This window comes from Tympanuchus pallidicinctus, unplaced genomic scaffold, assembly GCF_026119805.1.
Source record: "Tympanuchus pallidicinctus isolate F22 unplaced genomic scaffold, pur_lepc_1.0 scaffold2, whole genome shotgun sequence".
Lineage (NCBI taxonomy): Eukaryota > Metazoa > Chordata > Aves > Galliformes > Phasianidae > Tympanuchus > Tympanuchus pallidicinctus.
Window position 1 is genome coordinate 24,961,599 of NW_026294721.1, and position 20,366 is coordinate 24,981,964.

Here is a 20,366-nt window from a genome sequence, read left to right on the forward strand (position 1 = left end):
GTGCCCGCGGCCACCGGGCCCGCCCCGCCGTCCCGGAGGGTGCGAGGAGGAAGGCTCATTCATGACATGGGGAGCACTCGGAGTTTACATGTAACTATTTTTTTTTTTTTTCTTATAGATATTTTTTTTTCCCCCCGCAGTGCAAAACGCTCAGATTCCCCCCTCCCTCCCCCTCGCCTCTGCCATATGGCGGCCGCCCCCTCCCCTGCGAGGCCGGGGAAGGCTGGAGGCTGAGGCTGTCCCCCTGCCTGCGTAAGAGCCTCCGCCCGCGGGGCCGGGGGCGCGGGCCGAGCCGGGGCGGCTCTTATTGTGAAGGGGCCGGAGGGGGCTTCATTTCCTGACAGCTATTTACTTAAAGCAAATGATTAGTTTTGGAAGGATGGACTATAACATTGAATCAATTACGGGACGCGGGTTGTGAGACCATTGCAGTCGGAGCCGGAGGGAGGGCGAGCGGGAGGGAGCGCGCCTGAGCGGGGAGAGTCACAAAAGCCGTGGACATATTTTGGATATTTTACAATCTGCAGGACGGAATCTGCGCGTTATAAAGGAGGAGGTAGGAGGTGAGGAGCAGTTTTCCCACCTTTTGTTTTGTTTTGTTTTCCTTTCTCCGCTATACGTATATATATTTTTTTCTCTTTTATTTTTTTTCTCCCCACGCATTTATTTTGTTGGTGCTTCATTTTTCCCCGACGCTTTGCCCAAGCGAGGCTGAGCCGCGCGCCTTCCGCGGATCTGCGGACGCTGCCGGCTCCGGGACCGCGGGCCGTCGGGGCGCGGCGGCGGCTGCGGCGGGGCGATCGGCGCGAGCAGCATTAATGACAAACACATTGGGACACGCGGCGGGGCCACCACGCCGCATTCCTGCCGCCGCGGCTCCGCGGGCAGCGGCCGTGCGAGCCTAGGGAGGTCGGGGGGACGCGTCTCGAAGTGAGGCGGGGGCGCGCCCAGAGTTCTCCCGCTTCTCGCATCCGCACCTCTGCTCTCGCTTCCTTCACCCGCTCCCTTCCCCCACCCTTTGTTTTTCACCACCTCGGATCTCCCTTTCCCCACCTCACCCCCCGGCCTATTCCCCAGATTCCCCCGACGGGACGCGCACGGCTCCAGCCGCCCCGTTCCCGCGCGTCCCGTCTTTTTTACACGTCTTAGCGGAAGGGAAGATGCTGAATTCGAGCAGGACGGGTACCTGGAGCCCTTCCAGATTCCATTCCGCGCCCTCCGCCGCCCCGCTGGACGGCCGGAGCCCATCGCCCCTAACCCCGGGGGTTCGAAGTCTTTCCGGCCACCGTTTGGATTTTTGGAGCGCGGAGCTGCGGAGCTGCCAGCCGCTGCCAGGCTGGAGTCCCCTGGAAAAGTCCTGGGAGCGAGTAGGAAATGGCTTTTTGGCTGGCTGCGGCGTTGCTCAACATTTTTGGACGGATACCCAGCAGCCCAGGAGCCGTTCCAGAGAACAGGACTCGGACTGCTTTTTCTGGAGCGAGCAGCGACAGACCCAGCGAGGCGGCAGCAGCACCCGCCACGGGGGGTTCCCTGTGCCCCTAGGCCCCTTCCAGCGCCCCTCGACGGCATTTTCGGCGCGCCTCTCGCAAACTCTCCGGTATCAGGAGCCCGCCGCTGCACGGCCCGACCACATCTTCGGGACGGGCGGGGACAGGCGGAGCCGTCCCGGGACCGCGGGCGCGTCTCTCTGGGCCGCGGCATAGCGCCCGTCCCCTGGGGCACGGGGGGTCCGTGCTTCTCCTGACAGAGCACGCCGGAGAAGGAGCGCAGCACACATCGGGGCAGGAATACACGGCTCTGTTTGCCCCTCTCCTTACCCTCCCATCCTTTTTTCTAGTTACCTCGTGTAAAAAAAAAAAAAAAAAAAAAAAAAAGAGCTCCGGCTTGGCAAAGGCTTTCCTATTGTTTCCTGCATAAACAGCACAGTGGCCGGGAGTTACCGTATTAGCAAGGTCCGCTCGGTGTCCCGGCAGCCTTTGATCTGCAGCAGCTTCAGCGAAGAGCGGGGAGCCCAGGAAGCTCGAGGGCACCCTGCTACCCGCCCCCTCGGGGACCACTTGAGCTTTCTGCGGGCAGAGGGAGGGAAAGCCCCGAGAATGGGGGCTGGAAAATATGAACCCACCCCGTTCTGGCCGGCTGAGTGTCCCCGCTGCCTCCCCACTGGGGAACGGTGGGCGGTCGGTTATTCCACGTCTCGCTGGTGTTGCCCCCTCTCGCTACAGCTCCCTCAGCTGATATGGCTCAGGGAAGTGGGGACACCGTGCGGCACCCCGGAAAAAGGAGGATACCCTCAGCATCTCTCTGTGCTGATGTGGAGCCCAGCAGTGGCCCCGGATGGGGCCGGAGACGGGATCAAAACAAGTAGATGAACATCAGTGGTCCCTCTCTCATTGGTGAATCAAAATCCCAACTGTGGAGATCTGATTTTTAACTCTGGATCTAGCAGTGATAGAGCAAGATCTCCCAGCAAGACTCTCCTATTTTAGTTTCCAGTTAACAAAGAGCACTGTAGAGCCCTCAGCTAAACAGCAGTTTAGCCAACCTCGACGCATGAAAAAAAAAAATTTGAAAAAAACGAGACTGCACAAAGCAGTGGGAATTAGCAGTCGGCAAGCAAAGCGGCTCTCCCAGCCTGCAGGCAGGCTCCCCTGTTGCAGAATGAGTCTGTTGTCCCAATGCTGCCCCAAGGCACCACGGGCAGAAGCTTCGTGGTGTGGCACCGGGGCATCTTTGCCATTTGTTGGTGTATTGGAAACCTTCATGTGGCTGTGAAAGGAATACGCACATATTAGGTTTCAGGAAAGCAGAAAGCAATAAATATTTTAAACCAATACATCTCCATGGTGCCACAGCATCAAGCTAGGATTTGAGTACCATTAATGTAGACAGAAAAAGGCTTGTGTAGCTCAGACCTCGTTGCTTATTTCCAGTGGTACCAATTGGTCTAAAAATGGGTGAAATGGATAACCTTATAGAAACCTCCCCTCTCTTGTATCCTGAGGTCATCATGGCCAAAATGACATCACTCTTGTATATCAACACTACAAATTTTGTTAGGACGTATTTGTTTCCCTCATTTTAAAGACTAAGGTGTAGTTTCTGAGGGGTAATTTTTCTGGTGCTGGCAAAAATTGCTGGTAATTTCAAAGAAGCAAGCAAGTAAGCAAGCTGTCCTGTCTCTCCCTCTTGCCTTGCTCTCCTGCTTGACTCATCTCTTGCATGTCAATAAGGCTTTTCATGGACGCCCAAGGGAAAAGCTTGCAATGGTGAGGCTTCCTGGCTTCTGCGGTGGACAGAAATCAATTGGCTTTACAATGCAGTGCTTCTGAGCAACTACATCGTGATCTGAGGGGTTCTCTGAAGTTCCTGAGCCTGAAAACCTAAGTGAGATGCATTCCTTGGAAGTGCCTGTCATGTCTGTCTGCTGGGACCAACTAGAAAGTCCTTTCTGTAAATTCAGATGTTGTGAATTGCTCTCCCCTGTCATTTCCTAGTCTGGTGGGGTCTGTCCCCATGGGTTAGGCTGAAGGGTTGGGGCTGACCAGGAGGCTCACAGGGTTCAAGCACTCTCTAGATATCCTGCGGAGTGCTAAAATGCTGTAGGAGCCTAATAGGGCTCAGCTTGGTGTGTGGTTGTTCCCACGTAGCTCAGAAGAGATGCGCAGGCTATGCTAGAGGCAAACATTTGCAGAGGGTTGTGAAACAAACCTCGTTTGGGGAGAACATTTATGCCAGATTTTTCAAATAAGAAATGTTCTTGCTTTGCTTGTGTCTTTCCCCATCGAAACCTTCAGATCCTCCTGTTTGCGCTGCAGGGCTTTCTCTGTTCTTGCAGAGAACTGAGTTTGTAATTTGGGAACTGCAAACTAAGAAAACTTTCAGGAGGTCCCGACTGAATATTTACATTCAATCAGTGGTGTATGCCACAGAGAGGAAACATTCTCCTCTTTTCCTGGGCTGGCCGTGGCTTCTGCTGGAAAAGATTTCCCAGAAGGACAGATTGCCACTCAGACAAAATCTCCCCTGAAATTACCCGGCCATCTCACAACAAGGATAATCACATCATTACGTGCCAAGATATGCGACTCACTTACCATCGTATAATTTACGTAAATACGAGCAAAAGAGACTTTTTTTTTCTTTCCCAAAGAAGAAAAATCGTCAAATTCGTATGAAATTAAGATGTAAGAAATTTTATTTTCAATTGTTGTAGGAGACGTGGTTTGGGTTCCAGCTGCTGAGCTGGAGACCAGCGTCTCCTTCTGCTGGACGGGGGATTTGATTTGTCAACGTGGATCAACATTGCCATCGTGTGGCGAAGAGGATGAACTGCAGCGAATCGGTAGTGGACTGGAAATGAGTTTTGTTGTCTCCAAGCTCCTGGTAGATGGGATGGCTTTCTGACCTGAATGAGCTCTTTGTTTGATTTACTGCAGTATAAATACATATATATACTGCTGGGTCTTTTTGCTTCACCATCATGCTTTCCCTCTAGGTCATGCAGAAGAATCGCCTAGGAACATCATCATCTTTTAAACACATATTTCCATCAGCTTTCTGGATATTGATTTTCCTTTGTCTTCTGCTTGGCAGTCGGTGAAATCCTTTCTGGCAGAAAGCCAGCACTTGGCAGTGAGAATTCGGAAGATTGATTCCTTGCTGATAAAAGTTCTTCTGATGTTCTTTTCCTGACTTTCTTTTATCGTTAAAGCATACAACAAAGATACCAGCTTTACAGCCAGTTCCTTCTGAAGCCCAGTGATTAGGGCAGATGTGATGATTGCTTTACCCTGGGCAATCAGCCTCCACTCCTGTGAACATGGCAAACCCCTCATGGCATCATCGCGCTTTCACTGTGTGCTCCCATGTTTTCTATTTTAACATGTTCAAGCTATGCACAGAATCAAGGTTGGCTCAAACTTACCCTGCATGAGCACTGTCAATACTTCCATAAATATGAGGCTTCACCAAGATGACAGCAACTTGCAGTTTGAAGTGGTGATGCTAGAAATGGAACCTGGTTTGTTTACTCGAGGCTGAGATGTGGGTAATTTGGGACAAGGAGGGTTTTCCCTGCCGTGAAGAAGGTAAAAAAGCCAAATAAGTGCAGAAAAAAAATAAAAGGTGTTAGTAGATATCAACAAATGTGAAGCATCTCTGCCTGGAGTGGGAATGAGGAAACTCCCTTTTGCCCAAAACAGAGGTGTTAATTGTGCCTATGCTTAACTGTGATTTTGGCATGTGTGAGTCTGATGCACAAGGTAATTTAATCCAGGTCCAACAGATGTTGAGTATGGATGATGATGAATCATTAAAAGGCTGTCTTTCAAAGTGAATAAATATTGCACTGGGTTTTGCCGAGATTAACAGAGCATTGGGGCAAGATCAAAACTATGGATGCAGAAAGAACAGCCTGCTGGGAAACGCAAATTCAGTAAATTCTTGTGTTATTTTAAGCTGCAAGGGTAGACTGAGGCACTCAGCTCTTACTGAACACTATGGCAGTCCAGCTAAGACCTCAGACACCAAGTAGCACTTTAGAAATGCCATCACCTGTGCTTAAACTGCGTAAGTCACAGAGCTGAAGTCCTCGAACAGCTTTACAGCAGTGTAAGTCTGCTTCTGCACAGCTTCTGCAGGTTTATGTGTCAAAGATAAGTTAGCTTTGTGTTTTCTCTCCCTGTACTGCTTCCCCTGCATAGAATAGCCTGGAAAAACATTACAACTTGGGGAGAGAGATCTGTTCTTTTCTGACAGAAAGGGCAGAAGGAGAACTGGCAGACAGTGGGATAACACTGTCTTGTGGATCTTGCTTGGGAGTTCAACATCAGATCAGTAAAGCCGACTATGGGAATTCTTTAAAGATTTACAGTGGGTTACTTTATCAGAAAAAATACTGCAAGACATAAATGTGATAAAAAATAAGTAAAGAGGCTGAAATGAAGGAACTTCTTTGATGTCGGAGAATCTGCTATCAATGGGAGACAGATACATAAACACATGGCAATTATTGCTAATTGAAGAATGGGGCAAAATGGCTTGTCTCTGTTGGAATGTTGTCAGCTGGAATTCCAAGGTTGTTTCTACGTGTTTAGAGGATTGGTATTTTGTAAGTCTTCTAATTCTGCTCCTGAGACCTTTCAGTTTGATCAGAGTCAGATACTTTTTGCTTGGCAAAGGAGCGCCGCCTGCACCACATGTTGCAGGAGGAAAGAAGGGCTCGTTCAGAAACACTCCTTGGCATGCTGCAACCAGTTTGCTCCCATATGGTATTGGCATTGCTTTAATGACTGAATGCACCTATGTGCTTTCCTGTCTCAGAACTGTGGAGCAGAAAACCAGAGGACGAATTAAAATTCTCTGGGACTTTTGAAAAGACGTCTCTATTTTGACACATCATCCTTTATTTTACTCCTTGGTCCATGTTTCAGGTTAGGGGTTCTTCTGTACAGTCTTTTTTTAAGTGTATGTTGGATTTGGGCCAAATCCAGTTACTATTAAAATCGACAGAAGTCTCCATTGATCTCAATGGGAGCAGGGGTCGTAGGAGCTGCTTCTTTGCGAAACATCCAGCAGTCTGCTTGAGGGCTTTGAGTAGAAATAGGTTCAGACTGCACAAAAATTACAGTGGTGCTTGTTGTCATTGTTGCCTCCTCACAACTGATGCTTTATGACTATTTGTTTGAAAGCTGAAATGATCACGTATGATGTATGGCTCTTCACACTGCTGAGGAGAAGAGCTGCTCAGTGATGGCAGTGCAGGCCTGCAGTCCATTGGGTATTTATTCCATCAGAAAATGTTGGCATATGTTTTAAATAGCATGTCTCTCAATCAAGGGAATTCTTCCCAAATAAGCAATAAACGCTATTGTCTTGTATTGTATTCAGTAAGCTATATATATACTGTGTACAATGGTAAGACAAAAATATCACTTACAGTTGTGAGATTTATAATAAAAGTAGGTTTTAAATATACATTTTTCTCCCTCCAAAAAAGCTGCAAGCAGCGAAAATTCAGATGCATACAGCATACAGCCATCGTACTCTCACCAGCTTTGACCCCGCGTCAGGGCAGGGTGTTTCTCTGGGCTCTGTGCCGGATGCTGTGGCAGGCAGCAGGCTGTGTGCAGGCTGTTTGCTGTGAGTGCCAGCTCTGGGCTGTGTTTCCAGAATTCAGGAGTGGGGTGGGCCAGAATGGGTGAGGAGCAGTGGTCATGGTTCCTTGGCCATATCGCCATTACCACGTAGCCCATGCACTACACCAAGCTGCGTGTGCAAGAGGGGTCCCAGGGACGTGCCTGCCTTTAGCAGTGAGGGATCCTGCAAGCTGCCGTAGCTATTAACTGGCTCCCTGTTGCCTTCTTTCTGTTGCAGTTGTCGCTAGCTATGGGTGCTCCCCCAAGGACGTTCCTGATCCTGGGATGTTTTCTCACAGGTAATATGCCTCACTCCTCTAAGCCATCCCTGCGCTTTCATAAATCCATGTTTCAGTTCCCCTTCGCTATGTCAACATTAACCCACACCAAATGGCTGGCCAGCCGCCTCCAGCTTCTATTTCTCTGCTCTTCCCTTTGGTAGGTCAAGAGAAGGCAGAGCTCCAGCTGCCAGTACTGCCATGCTGGAGCACCTCTGCACAGCCCAGGCTGCCTGTGTGGGCCCGGCACCCCTGTCCCCACCACAGAGCTGCCCACATCTGCAGGACGCATGGAGCTGGGAGGGGAGGGCAAAGCTTGCCACAGGGCTGCCAAATATAGAACGGGCCCTGCAGGCTCAGATAACACATGCAGATGTGGGAAACTGGTTTCAAAGAACGCCTGGGCTCCCAGCGTTGGTTTGTTGTGCAGAGCTCACTTTCACACTGCTTCCCCTGTGAATTCCCCTTTCTTTTCCTTCAGGAACTGTGGGTGTAGACCTCATTTTCCTTCTGGGACTTGGCCCTGCACCAGCCCACCTACAAATTACCTATGCTTGCAAATCTGATCACATAAACATAGATTGCATCTGAAAAGAGGTGCCATCTACAACATCTAGTTCAGCGAAATACAGTTTTATTTGGCTGTAAACCCTCTGTACGCTTTGGCTAGAGGTAGACCTGATGCACAAGCTTTGGATCCAAGCCCCCGCTCCAGCCCTCTGCAGAAATAGATGCCAGATGTAAAACACAGGTGTTGGCTTTGGGAAGTGGTTTCTAACTTTCAATTGCAAGCTTACTCGAAAATTGTCTGACTGCTGACTTCCTGACCGCGTTGCACGGAGCCCTGCAGCCCAGCCCTGCAATGCCCACGAACCAGCAGCCAGGGCAAAAAAGCAGCGCCCACATCTGGGCAGGAAGCCGAGGTGTGGATTGGGAGCCTTCTCTAACCTCGCCCTCTGTCTTTCACCTCTGGATTTGCCAAACAGAACGCTGCAAGCAAACACTCCTTGCTTAGCATTTCAAAGGGAGGCCATTTGCCCTCCGCTGGGAACAGCTCTGGCTTTTAACAAGGGCAAATTTCCTGGAGTGTCAGTACATCTGAAATGGCCATAAAGGTGCCTGCTCTGGGTCCGCACTGCCTCCTCTCCCATCCCCGCGCTGAGGATGGGCTGTGTGCTCATGTGTTCTTTATTTGTGTCTTTTTCCAGGACCGTTCCTAACACTTTGCCAGCTTCCTCTGCCGACGATTGTTCCCAACAGAAATGAGATGGTTGTACAGCTGAATTCCAATTTCACACTCAAATGCTCTGGAGACAGTGAAGTGAGCTGGCAGTACCCGGTGACCGAGGGAAGCCACAGGATAGACATCAGACACGAGGAGAACAACAGTGGCCTCTTCGTGACAGTGCTCGAAGTCGGAAATGCCTCAGCCGCTCACACGGGCATGTATGTTTGCTATTATAACCACACGCAAGTGGAGGATGGGGAAGTTGAGGGGAAGGACATCTACATCTATGTGCCTGGTAAGTGGGGGTGCCACAGCCCTCCTCAGGGGTGAGTGGGAGGGCTGCCCTGTAGGTGTTCGTAGGAGGGGGCAGCTTGTCCAGTGAGGGAAAGGAAACGACCTCTGAGCTGCTCCCTAACATGTAAACTGAGACCAGCACCTCTGAGCCTAAGACACATTCATCTTTCTTTATACTGGTTTTCACGTTTTTGGTTGAAGCTTCAGTTCTCAAGAAGGATGAATTTGGAGTCATACAGCATAATTGGCCCATTCATGGGTGACTTTGGTGGATGTTCTGGGATTTGTGCTGGTCCAATTAGTGCCATGCCAGACATTGAAGCAGTCACCAGCTGGGGAAGGCCATTTCTTGTTCTTCACTTAATTTAAATTGAGAATAAGGAGAAGCTCACACACGCACAGGGCCCAGGAAGCATAAAGCAGCAGAGCTGTCTTGCGGTGGCTGTTTCAAGAGAGGCAGAAGCAAGAAATGCTGCTGTTGGCCAGCAGTCTTGCTGAGGCAAGATTAAAAATATGGTATTTCCATACAGCATTTCATGCAGTACCTGGTAATTTTCATGGCAACCACAGCCTTCTAGTCCCTGTGCCACCATTCTCTGTAGTGGTAGTAAATCTGTTGGACCCAGAAGATATGGCATCCCTTCTTTTCAGAATTTCTTATCATCAGCTATGCCCTTCCACTCCCTTCTTCTGGCTGGAAATTCCTTTGAAGGATTTCCATGCTATCCATCAAATAAAAATGATACGATTTTTTTTTTTTTTTTCTTTTTCCTTTTCTTCTGTGATTGTGTTAGGCACTGCAGACAGCTGCAGCTGGCTGCCTGGCAAAGCACTATTTCCTCGATGTGCAGAGGATGAGTGGCAGAAGAGCAGGGCCAGAGGGTCTGCAAACATCCAGCTATGATGTTTGCAGTAAATAGTTTTAGCAGGATATGAAGGAGAAAAGAAGGGATTGTAGATAATCCTGCAAAACTTATTTAAGTTTTAGAGGAGATGATGCCTGAAACTGTAAGGAGAATTGTGGAAGGGGAAAAGGGCAGGAAAGTATAATGAGGCTTTTTTAAGGCTATTTTGAAGTGGTATTAAGTTTTTTTGCAGTTCATGATGTGTGATTTGAATGCAGTGATCCTTCCAAGACTTTCTCTACATTTCCCACAATAAACTTAAAGCTTTGTATTCATTTTTGAAGTAGTAAGAAGTTTCAGGCTTTGGCACGTGCATTTCAATTTCCAACCAGGTCTACCCATATCACCAAAAGATTTTGCTGTTAAGTAGGCTTGTAATTCACCTAGTAAAAGGATACAAAGGCAAGAGACAAAAGATTTCCTCAAGAAGAGGTTTTTTGGTTTGATTTTGAAGAGGGTGTAGATTTCAGCCTACCACATATGCAAGGCAGAGACGCCCTGTAATTTTTTCCACTCACCAAACATGAGGATGTCATAAATGCAGAAACATATCCTTTTCTCCAAATTACAGAGAATGATTCTGTTGCCACTATAAACTGTCTTTACAATTGTTTTTCCTGCAATGAATTAGGAGGGCAATGGGTGGCAGCAACCCACTTTGGCCAAGGAAGATTACTTTGAGACTTCACACAATATCCTAGTTTCACTAAAAGCACAGAGAAAACTAAACGAGGTGAATCTTGTTTCTGTTTCAAATTAACTTGGGAAAATGAATACATGGATTTGGCAGGGTGTTTGGGATAAAGGGCTGTGTTTGGACTATTGTTACAAAGAGCCTGCCAGGGCAGCATAAATACTATTGTTGGAGGGATTTGTATTGCTGTTTATTAAATTTCATTATAAAGCTTCGCACAGAAGCTTCAGGCTAGTGGGGATTATTTGTTTATTCCAAATGGCCAAGTGCAGATAATATGAGGGCTCTGCTTTTCATGTTTGATACGTTATGCAATTATGTTTTGAACTCAGCCTTTGGACTGGCCGGATAGGAAAGCTGGCATGTATTTTGTTGACTTTAAAAGAACTAAAATTACCAGGTGTTTGTTTGCTTTTTTATGGTTGTATACCATAGTCCGAAAACCACACGCTGTGACCATAATTAACTGTGTCTCATAACTGCAATGTTAGATATATTAGAAACCCACAAAGAGATGCACCCTGAAGTATTTTTGATGAAGTTGTGACTTTAATGGTGCTAGCCATACAAGAAACACCAAAACTGATTTCTACTGTACTAATTTCAGTTAGGTCCCATACATAGTCAGTGACATCCAATTCCTCTACGTGGACTTTAAATAAACAAGGCAATGTAAACTTCTTATTTCTTACAGATCCAGACATGCCTTTTGTTCCTTCCTTACCAGAAGACCAGTTCATCCTAGTAGAAGAAGGTGATCCCACCGTTATCCCTTGTCGGACAAGTGACCCAAGTGCTGAAGTGACCTTAGTTAACAGTTTAGACAAGCCTGTCTATGCTTTCTATGACAGCAAACAAGGCTTCGTAGGGAACTTCCTTGCAGGACCATATACATGCAAAACAATGGTTAAAGGCATGGAGTTCAAGTCCGATGAGTTCCTCATCTATATTTTAAGAGGTATTTATTTACTTTCATTTGGAAAAGAAAAGAAATAACCTGAGAAATAATATGTAGGCCAGTTCCTTTCTCATATATAAGAGCTATATTAGCACTAGCATCATGGGGTTATATCATATACTTCTCTGATACTCCTTGCTCCTGCAGGTGTATTGATAGTCACTTTTAGATCCCAGCTTGCTTAGCAATTGCATAACTTTAAACTAAATTTGCACTCTCTCTCTTCTCTTAGCTACTTCACAGCTGCCGGTTGAAATTGAAGCTCTGAAAACTGTCTACAAAACAGGCGAGACCATCGTAGTGACTTGTGTGGTCTTTGACAACGAGGTGGTTAATTTACAGTGGAATTATCCCGGGAAAGTGGTAAATCTCTCTCTAATTTTTTTTTTTTGTTTGTTTGTATGTTTATAGTTATTTATTAGGAAGAAGGTGGGGCTGGAAATAATTCCTGCTCTGAATGAGGGCAGCTGAGGAAAGAAAAACAAAGTAATTTATTTTACTTTCAGGATACACAGAAGAAAGCAGTATCAAAAGTTAGAGTGTTGTTAGCAAGTATGCAAAGCACGAAAGGAAGGTGAGGTGTGACTGGGAGCCCATGTGCAGAGGGAGGAATGCTGCCTCTCAGGTCTTGTGCTGGCTCAGAAAAAGAAATGTTGAGGAAATAGAAAGATCTAGGAACGTGTCAGACATCTGCACATAGTGCTACTGCTGAGGGTGTGAATCTCTAAAATAACTCCCTTAAATCCTGGATTCTTCAGCATAATATAGGATGATGGGGAATCAAGTTCAGAGCCTTTGTTGCATCTTGTGCCAGTGTAAATTAAATGACTCTTACAGTCAATGTAATTACTCACTAAAGAGAAATTTCAAACAAAAAAAGAACATATGAGAAAGATGTTGTAAGAAAGTCTTAAAACTTTGGGACAACCTCAGAACTCTTCAAACCTGCTTAACATCTCGTATAATCAATGGATATCAAGATGCTACAACACAAAACAAACAAGAGAGTTAGGTGAAGTGGACTATGATAACAAGAGAGAATAAATGGAAGGCTTACCCTTATGTTGAGCTCACCACAAAACATCAGAAGGAGGGATCTCCAGATGAGATCCTTCGCCACTGGTAGCCAGCTCTTAAATAGGTCTTCCTGCAGCACAGGTGAATTGCCTTCACCTGTGCTCCTCTGGCTGACTCATGGCTCGCCTCAGGTGATCAGTCAGAGGTTCAGGCTGTTACTCAGCAGTTCCCATACACATCTTTATTCAGTGAAATTTGGTTAGCGTCCCTGTCAGTGGAGAATTCCACAGCATCCCATATAAAAATCTGGTAATTCAGGGCATGGAGCAGTAGAAATGACTTGTGATCCCAAATGGCAGCTTTTATTTGAGTACATTAAGATGCCAAAAGAAAAAATGATTTTAGATATTGTTCTGTTTTCTATGTTAAACATTAAAATCTCTGCTATATGCCATCTTTCAAAACTATCTGCAAAATGTTTTTTATTCTTGCCTCTCGTGGTTGACCATTCTCCCCATCCTTACTCTTGCAGGATTCTTCTCTTACCAATAAATTATTCTTGTTTTGAGAACAGGGAGGACAAAGTGTCTAATAAATGGTTACTTTTTTTGTCTGGTGGAGGGAAAAATCTTCACCCTTCTTTAGGCAAATTAAAGAAAGAAAATTCATAAAATGTCCTTCAGCTTTTCTATCCGAGGAGAAAGTAGCAGAATCAGTGAAATGCACTTTCATGCTTCTCACCCAAAGTTTGCATGGTATTTTGTTTCATATGGACAAAATAAGAGCTCTAAATCTCCTCATTGGTCTGTGGCTGCCCCCAGGAGGATATTGTTTCTATAGACAGACCTTTTATGCCTGTGGCTTCAAGATATATCCCTGATTGAATAAACAATTCTTCTGACCTACAAGGTTTAGACAGTTGCTCTTGCTCCAGTGGCATCATAAATCCTCAATTTTCAGCTTATTTACTTAAGTAAGGTTTTTTTTTTCCTTCTCCAAACTACAGAAAGAAAAAGGTCTGATAAAACTTGATGATATCAAAGTCCCATCGCAGAAGTTGGTTTACACGTTGACCATTCCTGACGCCTCAGTGAAAGACACAGGGGATTATGAATGTACTGCTCGACATGCAACCAAGGAGGTTAAGGAAAATAAGAAAGTAGTCATTACAGTTCATGGTATAGTCTGATTTCAGTGTCCAAAAATTATTAATGTGTTAGAAAACACTCTTCTTGAAAAATGCTGCACAGCATTGTTCATGCATGGCTTTTTTATTTTCAGACAAAGGGTTCATTCATCTAGAGCCTCAGTTTAGCCCTTTGGAAGCTGTCAATCTACATGAAGTCAAAAATTTTGTCGTCGATGTGCAGGCGTACCCCGCTCCAAAAATGTACTGGTTGAAGGATAATGTGACTCTGATTGAAAATCTTACTGAGATTGTTACTAGTTCAAACAGGGTCCAGGAAACACGGTAAAAATTCTCTTATGAATCTTACTTTGCCACGTGGCTTGAGAGTTTCTTCCCTAGAAATCTGAGAACTTCTGCTTTCTCTTTCCACTGCAGTTTGTAGCTTCTTCCTCAATAACATTTTAAAATCCTGTGTTTTCTGCTCTAAAGGGTAATGCTTAATAGCATTAACATCTCCAAACCATACAAATCTTGGATTCTGGATACTAACCCTCTTCAGTTCCTGCAAAAAATCTTCACTCCAATAATCTTTTGCTATTTCCAGAAAAATCACAGTCTTCGTTGGAACCGAGCAGAATATAATAATGCCCACTTCTTTGTTGGTTGTGTTTTGCTAACTATTTACTGTTTGAACAATGATTTTAGTGCAAAGGCTTGCCAGAAATGCTGAGTGTCAGCACATTATAATATCCATGTATCCAGATTATATGTTGCACTGAAGTAGATTTTTTATGCCTGCTTTAAACAACAAAATATAAGCATACAAAAGTACAAACCAGAACTCCCATTTCTGCAGGTTTCAAAGTGTACTAAAATTGATCCGGGCCAAGGAAGAAGACAGTGGGTACTATACTTTGGTTGCTGAAAATGAAGATGAGATTAAGAGATACACCTTCTCGTTACTAATACAAGGTAAGGGCTCCCAAAGCCTTGCTCACCAGAACTGGTGGGCCACAGCACAAACTTGATCGACTTATTCAACAATGAGTACTGGATTGCCTGAGCTGTGGAGATAAGAGAAGTGTGAACTGGGGTTTCTGGAACAGTGCATGTGTGCTGAGTCCTCACAGTTCTTGTACTCTAATCCTGGCTTTGACTTCTGCACTGGCCTTGTGCCAGAAAGAAACTTTATCCTCCATCTAAGTTATTCCAGCTGACAGCGGGAACGATAACTCATTTAGCATGACATGAGGACGTGGCATACACACAGCACTTTCTTTTCATGGCTCTAGCCTGGGATACCCCATGTTCCTCAGCAGACAGGGATCTCCTGGCCAAGTGGCTCTAGCTGCCACTGAGCTGTCAGACAAACAATACCTGCCCTGCTTTGTTGGAGAGTCCAGGCTGCTTTTTTAGACTCTCTTGGATGTTTTAACAAATTCCTGACTCCTTTCCAGTTCCAGCCTTGATCTTAGACCTCATGGACGACCACCAAGGCTCTGCTGGCAGGCAGACAGTGAGGTGCTTGGCTGAAGGGACCCCACTTCCTGATGTGGAATGGCTGGTTTGCAAGGACATTAAAAAGTAAGAAGAGGAGCTTTATCTAAAACATGACTGCTTTATTCTTGGCTAGCTTAACATTATTAGTTATCATACCATGTTTTCCTCATCAAGGGCTAGCAAGCCATAATTCTAATGTCTTTTCAGAGACACTTTGCTTACATTTTGAGAGGTTTTCAGTACCCTTCCTAGTGATTATGTGAAATAGAAGAATACACAGTGCATCCATTTAACTTTGGTAAAAGCTTTCAGTTCATTAATTGAATGTAGTAGATATTAAAGGTACCTGTCCCTCCATTCTGAGGGCTCCTGCTACTTCACAGGTACCTCAGATCCCTGATTAACATTCTTGCATGCTTCTAAATTTTCAATCGAACAATTTCCCCCCAGATTATAATTGTCACCTTCAAAGTGTTCTAGACATATGTAGTGATCATTCCTGGCTTTGCTGGTCTACACTGTTTCCTTCTGTAGCTGCTAGGAGCTGTTGAGCTCTCTCTGGGAGGCTGTGTATGCCAAGGAGAAGGAGACTAAACATGGAAGGAGTCTAGGAGCCATGGGACCTCCATTCCTTATGCTCCACTCCCACTGTACTAAAATCTCCTCCTGCCACCTGGGACAGTCATCCTCTTAGCCCTGCCACAGGAAGCCTTGTATGGCATGAAGGATTCAGGTAGAAGTAGAGATCCATCCACTGCTATAACTCTACAGGATACCTAGTATCATCAAAATCTATCTCTGCTGGACCCACTGGGCTACATGATCAAATTTTCAAAGTGTCAGCAATAGTTAGTACCAGAAGGCTGATAATTCCAATGGGAGAACGATGCAGGCTTTTCACAAAGGTGGTCTTAAGCATTCCTGCTCTTTAAAATTATAATTGATAGAAGAAGGGCATAGGAGAAGATGATTCCTATTGTGGTGACTCTTTATCCACACCTACACCCTATGTTTCCACTGTTATTCTCTGCAGATGCAGCAATGACACTTCCTGGACTCTTCTGACTAACAATATCTCTGATATACACATGGAAGCCCACCTGGATGAGAAGAATATGGTGGAAAGCCAGGTGACCTTCCAGAAGGTAGAGGAAACCCTGGCTGTGAGATGTGTAGCAAGAAACGACCTTGGTGCTGTTACTCGGGAACTGAAACTTGTGGCTCCCAGTGAGTTTGCTTTGTCCTTCTGTAAGATTACAGCAGCCAGCTTCACCTCTCGTTAGCGCACTTCATTTTAGTCTATAAGAAAGTTTAGTAGATAAAAACATAAACTGCTGCAAATAAAAATAAATGAAAATGGATTTTATTCACCCAGGAACATCTGAGAATGAGGCATTTTACAGGTCTTTATGGGATATCTGATTCATTTTATCATTTTATTATGAGTGGCTGTTCTTCTAAACAAAGAAGACTGTAGCTCTGAGAGGCTCAGTGAGGCTTAACAGTCACCAGGCCAGGTGCTATTTCCACATCTGTAGGACATGGGAACTAGAAAGGTGTGGGAGATGGGTATCTTATACATGCGTCATGCTTTCATGGCTCAGGAGGAAAATATGGCCTGTCTTTTTACTCCACAGCCTTGCGATCAGAACTGACAGTGGCTGCTGCCGTCTTAGTACTGTTGGTGATTGTGATAATTTCACTGATTGTCCTGGTCATCATCTGGAAACAGGTAATCTAGAAAGAAGTATTTCAGTTTGGACGCTGAGCCCAGTTGGGTTTTGATCTCAAGTCAGACATAAGGCTAATGATTACATTCAATATGCTTTGCAGAAGCCGAGGTATGAGATAAGATGGAGAGTCATTGAGTCTATCAGCCCTGATGGGCATGAATACATTTATGTGGACCCAATGCAGTTACCTTATGACTCCAGATGGGAGTTTCCTCGAGATGGGTTAGTGCTTGGTAAGTTTCCTCATGGCCATGAAGCCCAGAATCTCTCTTTATCTGTTTCCATTGTTTTCCTTCCACATCCCCTTCTTCTGCATTGGTGTCAGCCTCGAGCAACTCGTGTTAGTGTTTTCTACACCTTCATTCCAGCACTGCAGTGCTCCAGATGTTCAGTGCCCATCTCAACATGACTTAAGGGTCCCTGCCAGGGTTAAATTCCAGCTCCAACAGTCACTGCTGCTAAGACACTCAGAAGAAGTGAATCAGTATTTTTAATTTGCAAGACATTTATGTTTATGTGGAGAGGCCAAGGGAAACCTGCAAGTAGTTATATAATTTTATTAGAAATATTTTTAAAATTATTAATCCATGATGTGCATGTATAATTGCTGAGTAACTGCATAATGTGTTTTTGTGGCTAGTGCCCTTCTTCCTTCCTCCTTTGCTTTCTTGTTTTGTTGTCCCTGCTTTAGAGTTCATGCAGAATTCAGCTAACTGGCCTGATTTGTCATTTATATCAGTCGAAACTGTAGTGATTATAAAATTTTAATGTTCTATCTAGAGAGTGCTTTAAGTGCACAAGTCAGCCCTCTCTTGGAGGTGTCTGTGCATCAACCTGCATACAAAAAAAAGCAGAAGAGAACTGAAGGGAGAGTTTTTGTTCGATGTTGTTTACAGAATACATTCCCCTGCTGTCATTCTCCTTGCTCCACCACAGAGAAAGAATTGATGCTAATTCTTAAAAGAAGAGGCACAATTTTTTCTGGTTCAGGAATGACTTCCTTTGATTCAATTCATGTTGCTAATTGAAAACTAGGAGAGGGTGAATATTTAATGGAATTATTTTATTACAATTCAGACTTTAATTATCTGCCTAAATTGTCAGATCTGAGTTAACAGATGACTGCTGTGACTTTGTCTACCTCTGACTCATGAGCATCAGTCTCCTTCAGTGCTTTCCTGTTCTCAAGTACATTCATGACAGTCAGAGCTTTGAACTTTGCTACCTGTCCTACTAGCAAACAGGACTGCTCAAGCATTCTTCTTGACATGGTTAACATTTCTCTGCTGGCAGTTTTGCCTTTTTAGATGTTTCCTATCAGGCTGATGGGGACCTGTTTTGTTTCTAAATCTGGTAATTCTGGTCTATGTGAGTTTTCCCTTATTGAAGTGGAAGATGGCAGCAAAAGAATCACACCTTTAACTCAAGGAGGCTCTGAAGGAGGATGAAAAAACATTCTGGCTCATTCAGATGAGTGCTTCCCACTCTAGCTGAGTAAGCCAGCTGGTGTCTATTTGTGTATATGGTTTTTCTTTTTTTTTCCAGCTACTAGTGCCTGGAGTGCAGAGCAGCATGAAATGCCAACTCTGAACGTTGGCTCGCTGGGGTTACCATTAGTAAATTACAGTTACATTGCACATTTCCCTTTGCTATCTCCTTTCCACTAGGTGTGTAATACTCTGTTATTTAAAACACCCAGCAACCAGCACAGGACTAGGGGATGTGCAACAACAAGAAATTGGATAATGCAGTGAGCTGCTTGTGTGCCATTCTCCCTGGTACTGCTGAGAAGCAGTGAGGTCCCTGCAGGACATCCTCCTTCAGCTGACGAGGCAGAGGCCAGGGCCCTTTGAGGAAAGGGACCTGAGTGCTGTGGGATCTCAGGGTTTTGGGATGGCAGTAGAGGCTGCAGAGTTGCTTCCATCACTTCCTAACAACTCCCCCTTTTGTCACAGTGGACTTCATAAAATGAAATGCTGGTCTAATAGAATCAGACCCATCTCTATTTGCAGCTTGCAAAAGGCAAGTTAAGGCTCAAGGTTTATCACATTTAGGGATGTGGTACCTAATTTCTCATGAGTCTGGAAGCTGGGTATGGGTTATAAAGCTTGTTTGGCCTTTGGTATTTGTCAAAAAAGTTATGGGTCAGTATGGGGTGAATCCAAGTTTAATTTTAGCCAAAGAACAGTCTGGTCAAGAAAACTGTGTTTGGAACTTCATCTTTGTAGGTGTGTCCTCTCAGAAATATGAAACCTTTGTGCTTGTCTCAGCAGACATTGCAGACCTGGGCAGAGGTTGAGCTGAAATTAGCTCTCATCCCAAGTGTGGTTCCTCTAGAAGCTTCAGGAGCTTGGCAGTGATGCTGTCTGCACAGTCCCTCTGTCACAGAGAAGCAGTCCTGTTCCTCCAGCAGGCAGATCCCAGTCGTGCCTTTCTATTAAGAATAATAAATACACAATTTGATTTTGGTCTCTGCTGAAGGCATTGACATCCAGAACGTAATGGAGCTGGGTGCATTACAGATGCCTCCAACTTGTAAGCAGTCAGCTCCCACCTGGCTCTGAATTTCAAGTGTAGAACAGATGGGATGTGCATCGAGAGGGGTGAAAAGGGGAATAGCAGCAAAGCTCCCTGCCTCTCCGGAAGCGCTCCCCCTGCCTCTGAATGCACTCAGGCTGGGCTGAGGGACGGGAGGGAGATGTGTGTCTCATGGTTTGGGGAGAAATTGGCTCGTGAAGACAGGAAGATCAAGGAGCATCAGCAAACGCGATCACTTTCTGAAGGGCTGCATCCTGCCATGTGGCTTCCAGATTTTCAGGCTGAAAAATTTCAGGGGCCAAATTTCAGGTTGTTTGAATTAGTCTGAAATTTAGTGGGAAGATTTCTCACATCCTGACTGACTGGAAAGAATAACTTGGATAACAGGAATCTTGAGAAGAAACAGCATGGTTTTCGTGTGCATGACAAACTACACTGTCATGATCTTGGAGAAGTTCTTAGTTGTAACTCATCTAAGCGCACACCATTTCTTGTGCTTGCTAACGATGTAGATATTTATTTTTGGCTGGAAACTTTTTCCCTAAAGAGTGTATACAATAAAAGTATGGACTGTAGCCTTAGGATAACAGAAACATGTGGTATTGCATGCCATATAACACCTTCAGATGCGTAAAAGGCAGAAAGTTCAAAATGCAAGTGAACATCATAGACAAAATGCCATTTATCTCCATAGTAAAAAGCCCTATATAGCCTCCTCATGTTGGAAGTTAAAAAAAAAAAAAAAAAAAAAAGAAAGAGCTCATTGGGAATATGAAAATGTCCTGGCATCTGGAGCTCATACAGGGGTTTGTTCACTGAATAAACGTTGCCTTAATGAACTTGCTGTCCAATATGGAATTAATGAATTATAGCATTTTGTATTATGTTTGTGCACTTCATACTTCTTTAGAATTCTGCTCAATCTATACACAATTTTTCTGCATGCTGCATCCATA

The 20,366-nt window shown here is 45.1% G+C and overlaps 1 protein-coding gene across 3 annotated transcripts in view; it reads left to right on the forward strand.

The window, feature by feature from the left end:
* The first annotated feature begins 345 nt into the window (after positions 1 to 345).
* Positions 346 to 20,366, forward strand: part of PDGFRA (platelet derived growth factor receptor alpha) — a 34,231-nt gene continuing 14,210 nt past the window's right edge. Inside the window, exons 1-12 of one of the 3 annotated variants that reach the window (XM_052682898.1) lie at positions 346 to 563; positions 7,375 to 7,435; positions 8,623 to 8,937; positions 11,230 to 11,493; positions 11,726 to 11,856; positions 13,517 to 13,688; positions 13,792 to 13,981; positions 14,496 to 14,611; positions 15,097 to 15,223; positions 16,173 to 16,366; positions 16,777 to 16,871; positions 16,973 to 17,105. In XM_052682898.1, coding sequence (XP_052538858.1) covers positions 7,387 to 7,435; positions 8,623 to 8,937; positions 11,230 to 11,493; positions 11,726 to 11,856; positions 13,517 to 13,688; positions 13,792 to 13,981; positions 14,496 to 14,611; positions 15,097 to 15,223; positions 16,173 to 16,366; positions 16,777 to 16,871; positions 16,973 to 17,105 — 1,786 coding nt within the window. In that variant the 5' untranslated portion in view covers positions 346 to 563; positions 7,375 to 7,386. The remainder of the gene's footprint in view (positions 564 to 7,374; positions 7,436 to 8,622; positions 8,938 to 11,229; positions 11,494 to 11,725; positions 11,857 to 13,516; positions 13,689 to 13,791; positions 13,982 to 14,495; positions 14,612 to 15,096; positions 15,224 to 16,172; positions 16,367 to 16,776; positions 16,872 to 16,972; positions 17,106 to 20,366) is intronic. The other 2 variants (XM_052682897.1, XM_052682896.1) reach the window with 2 other exon arrangements.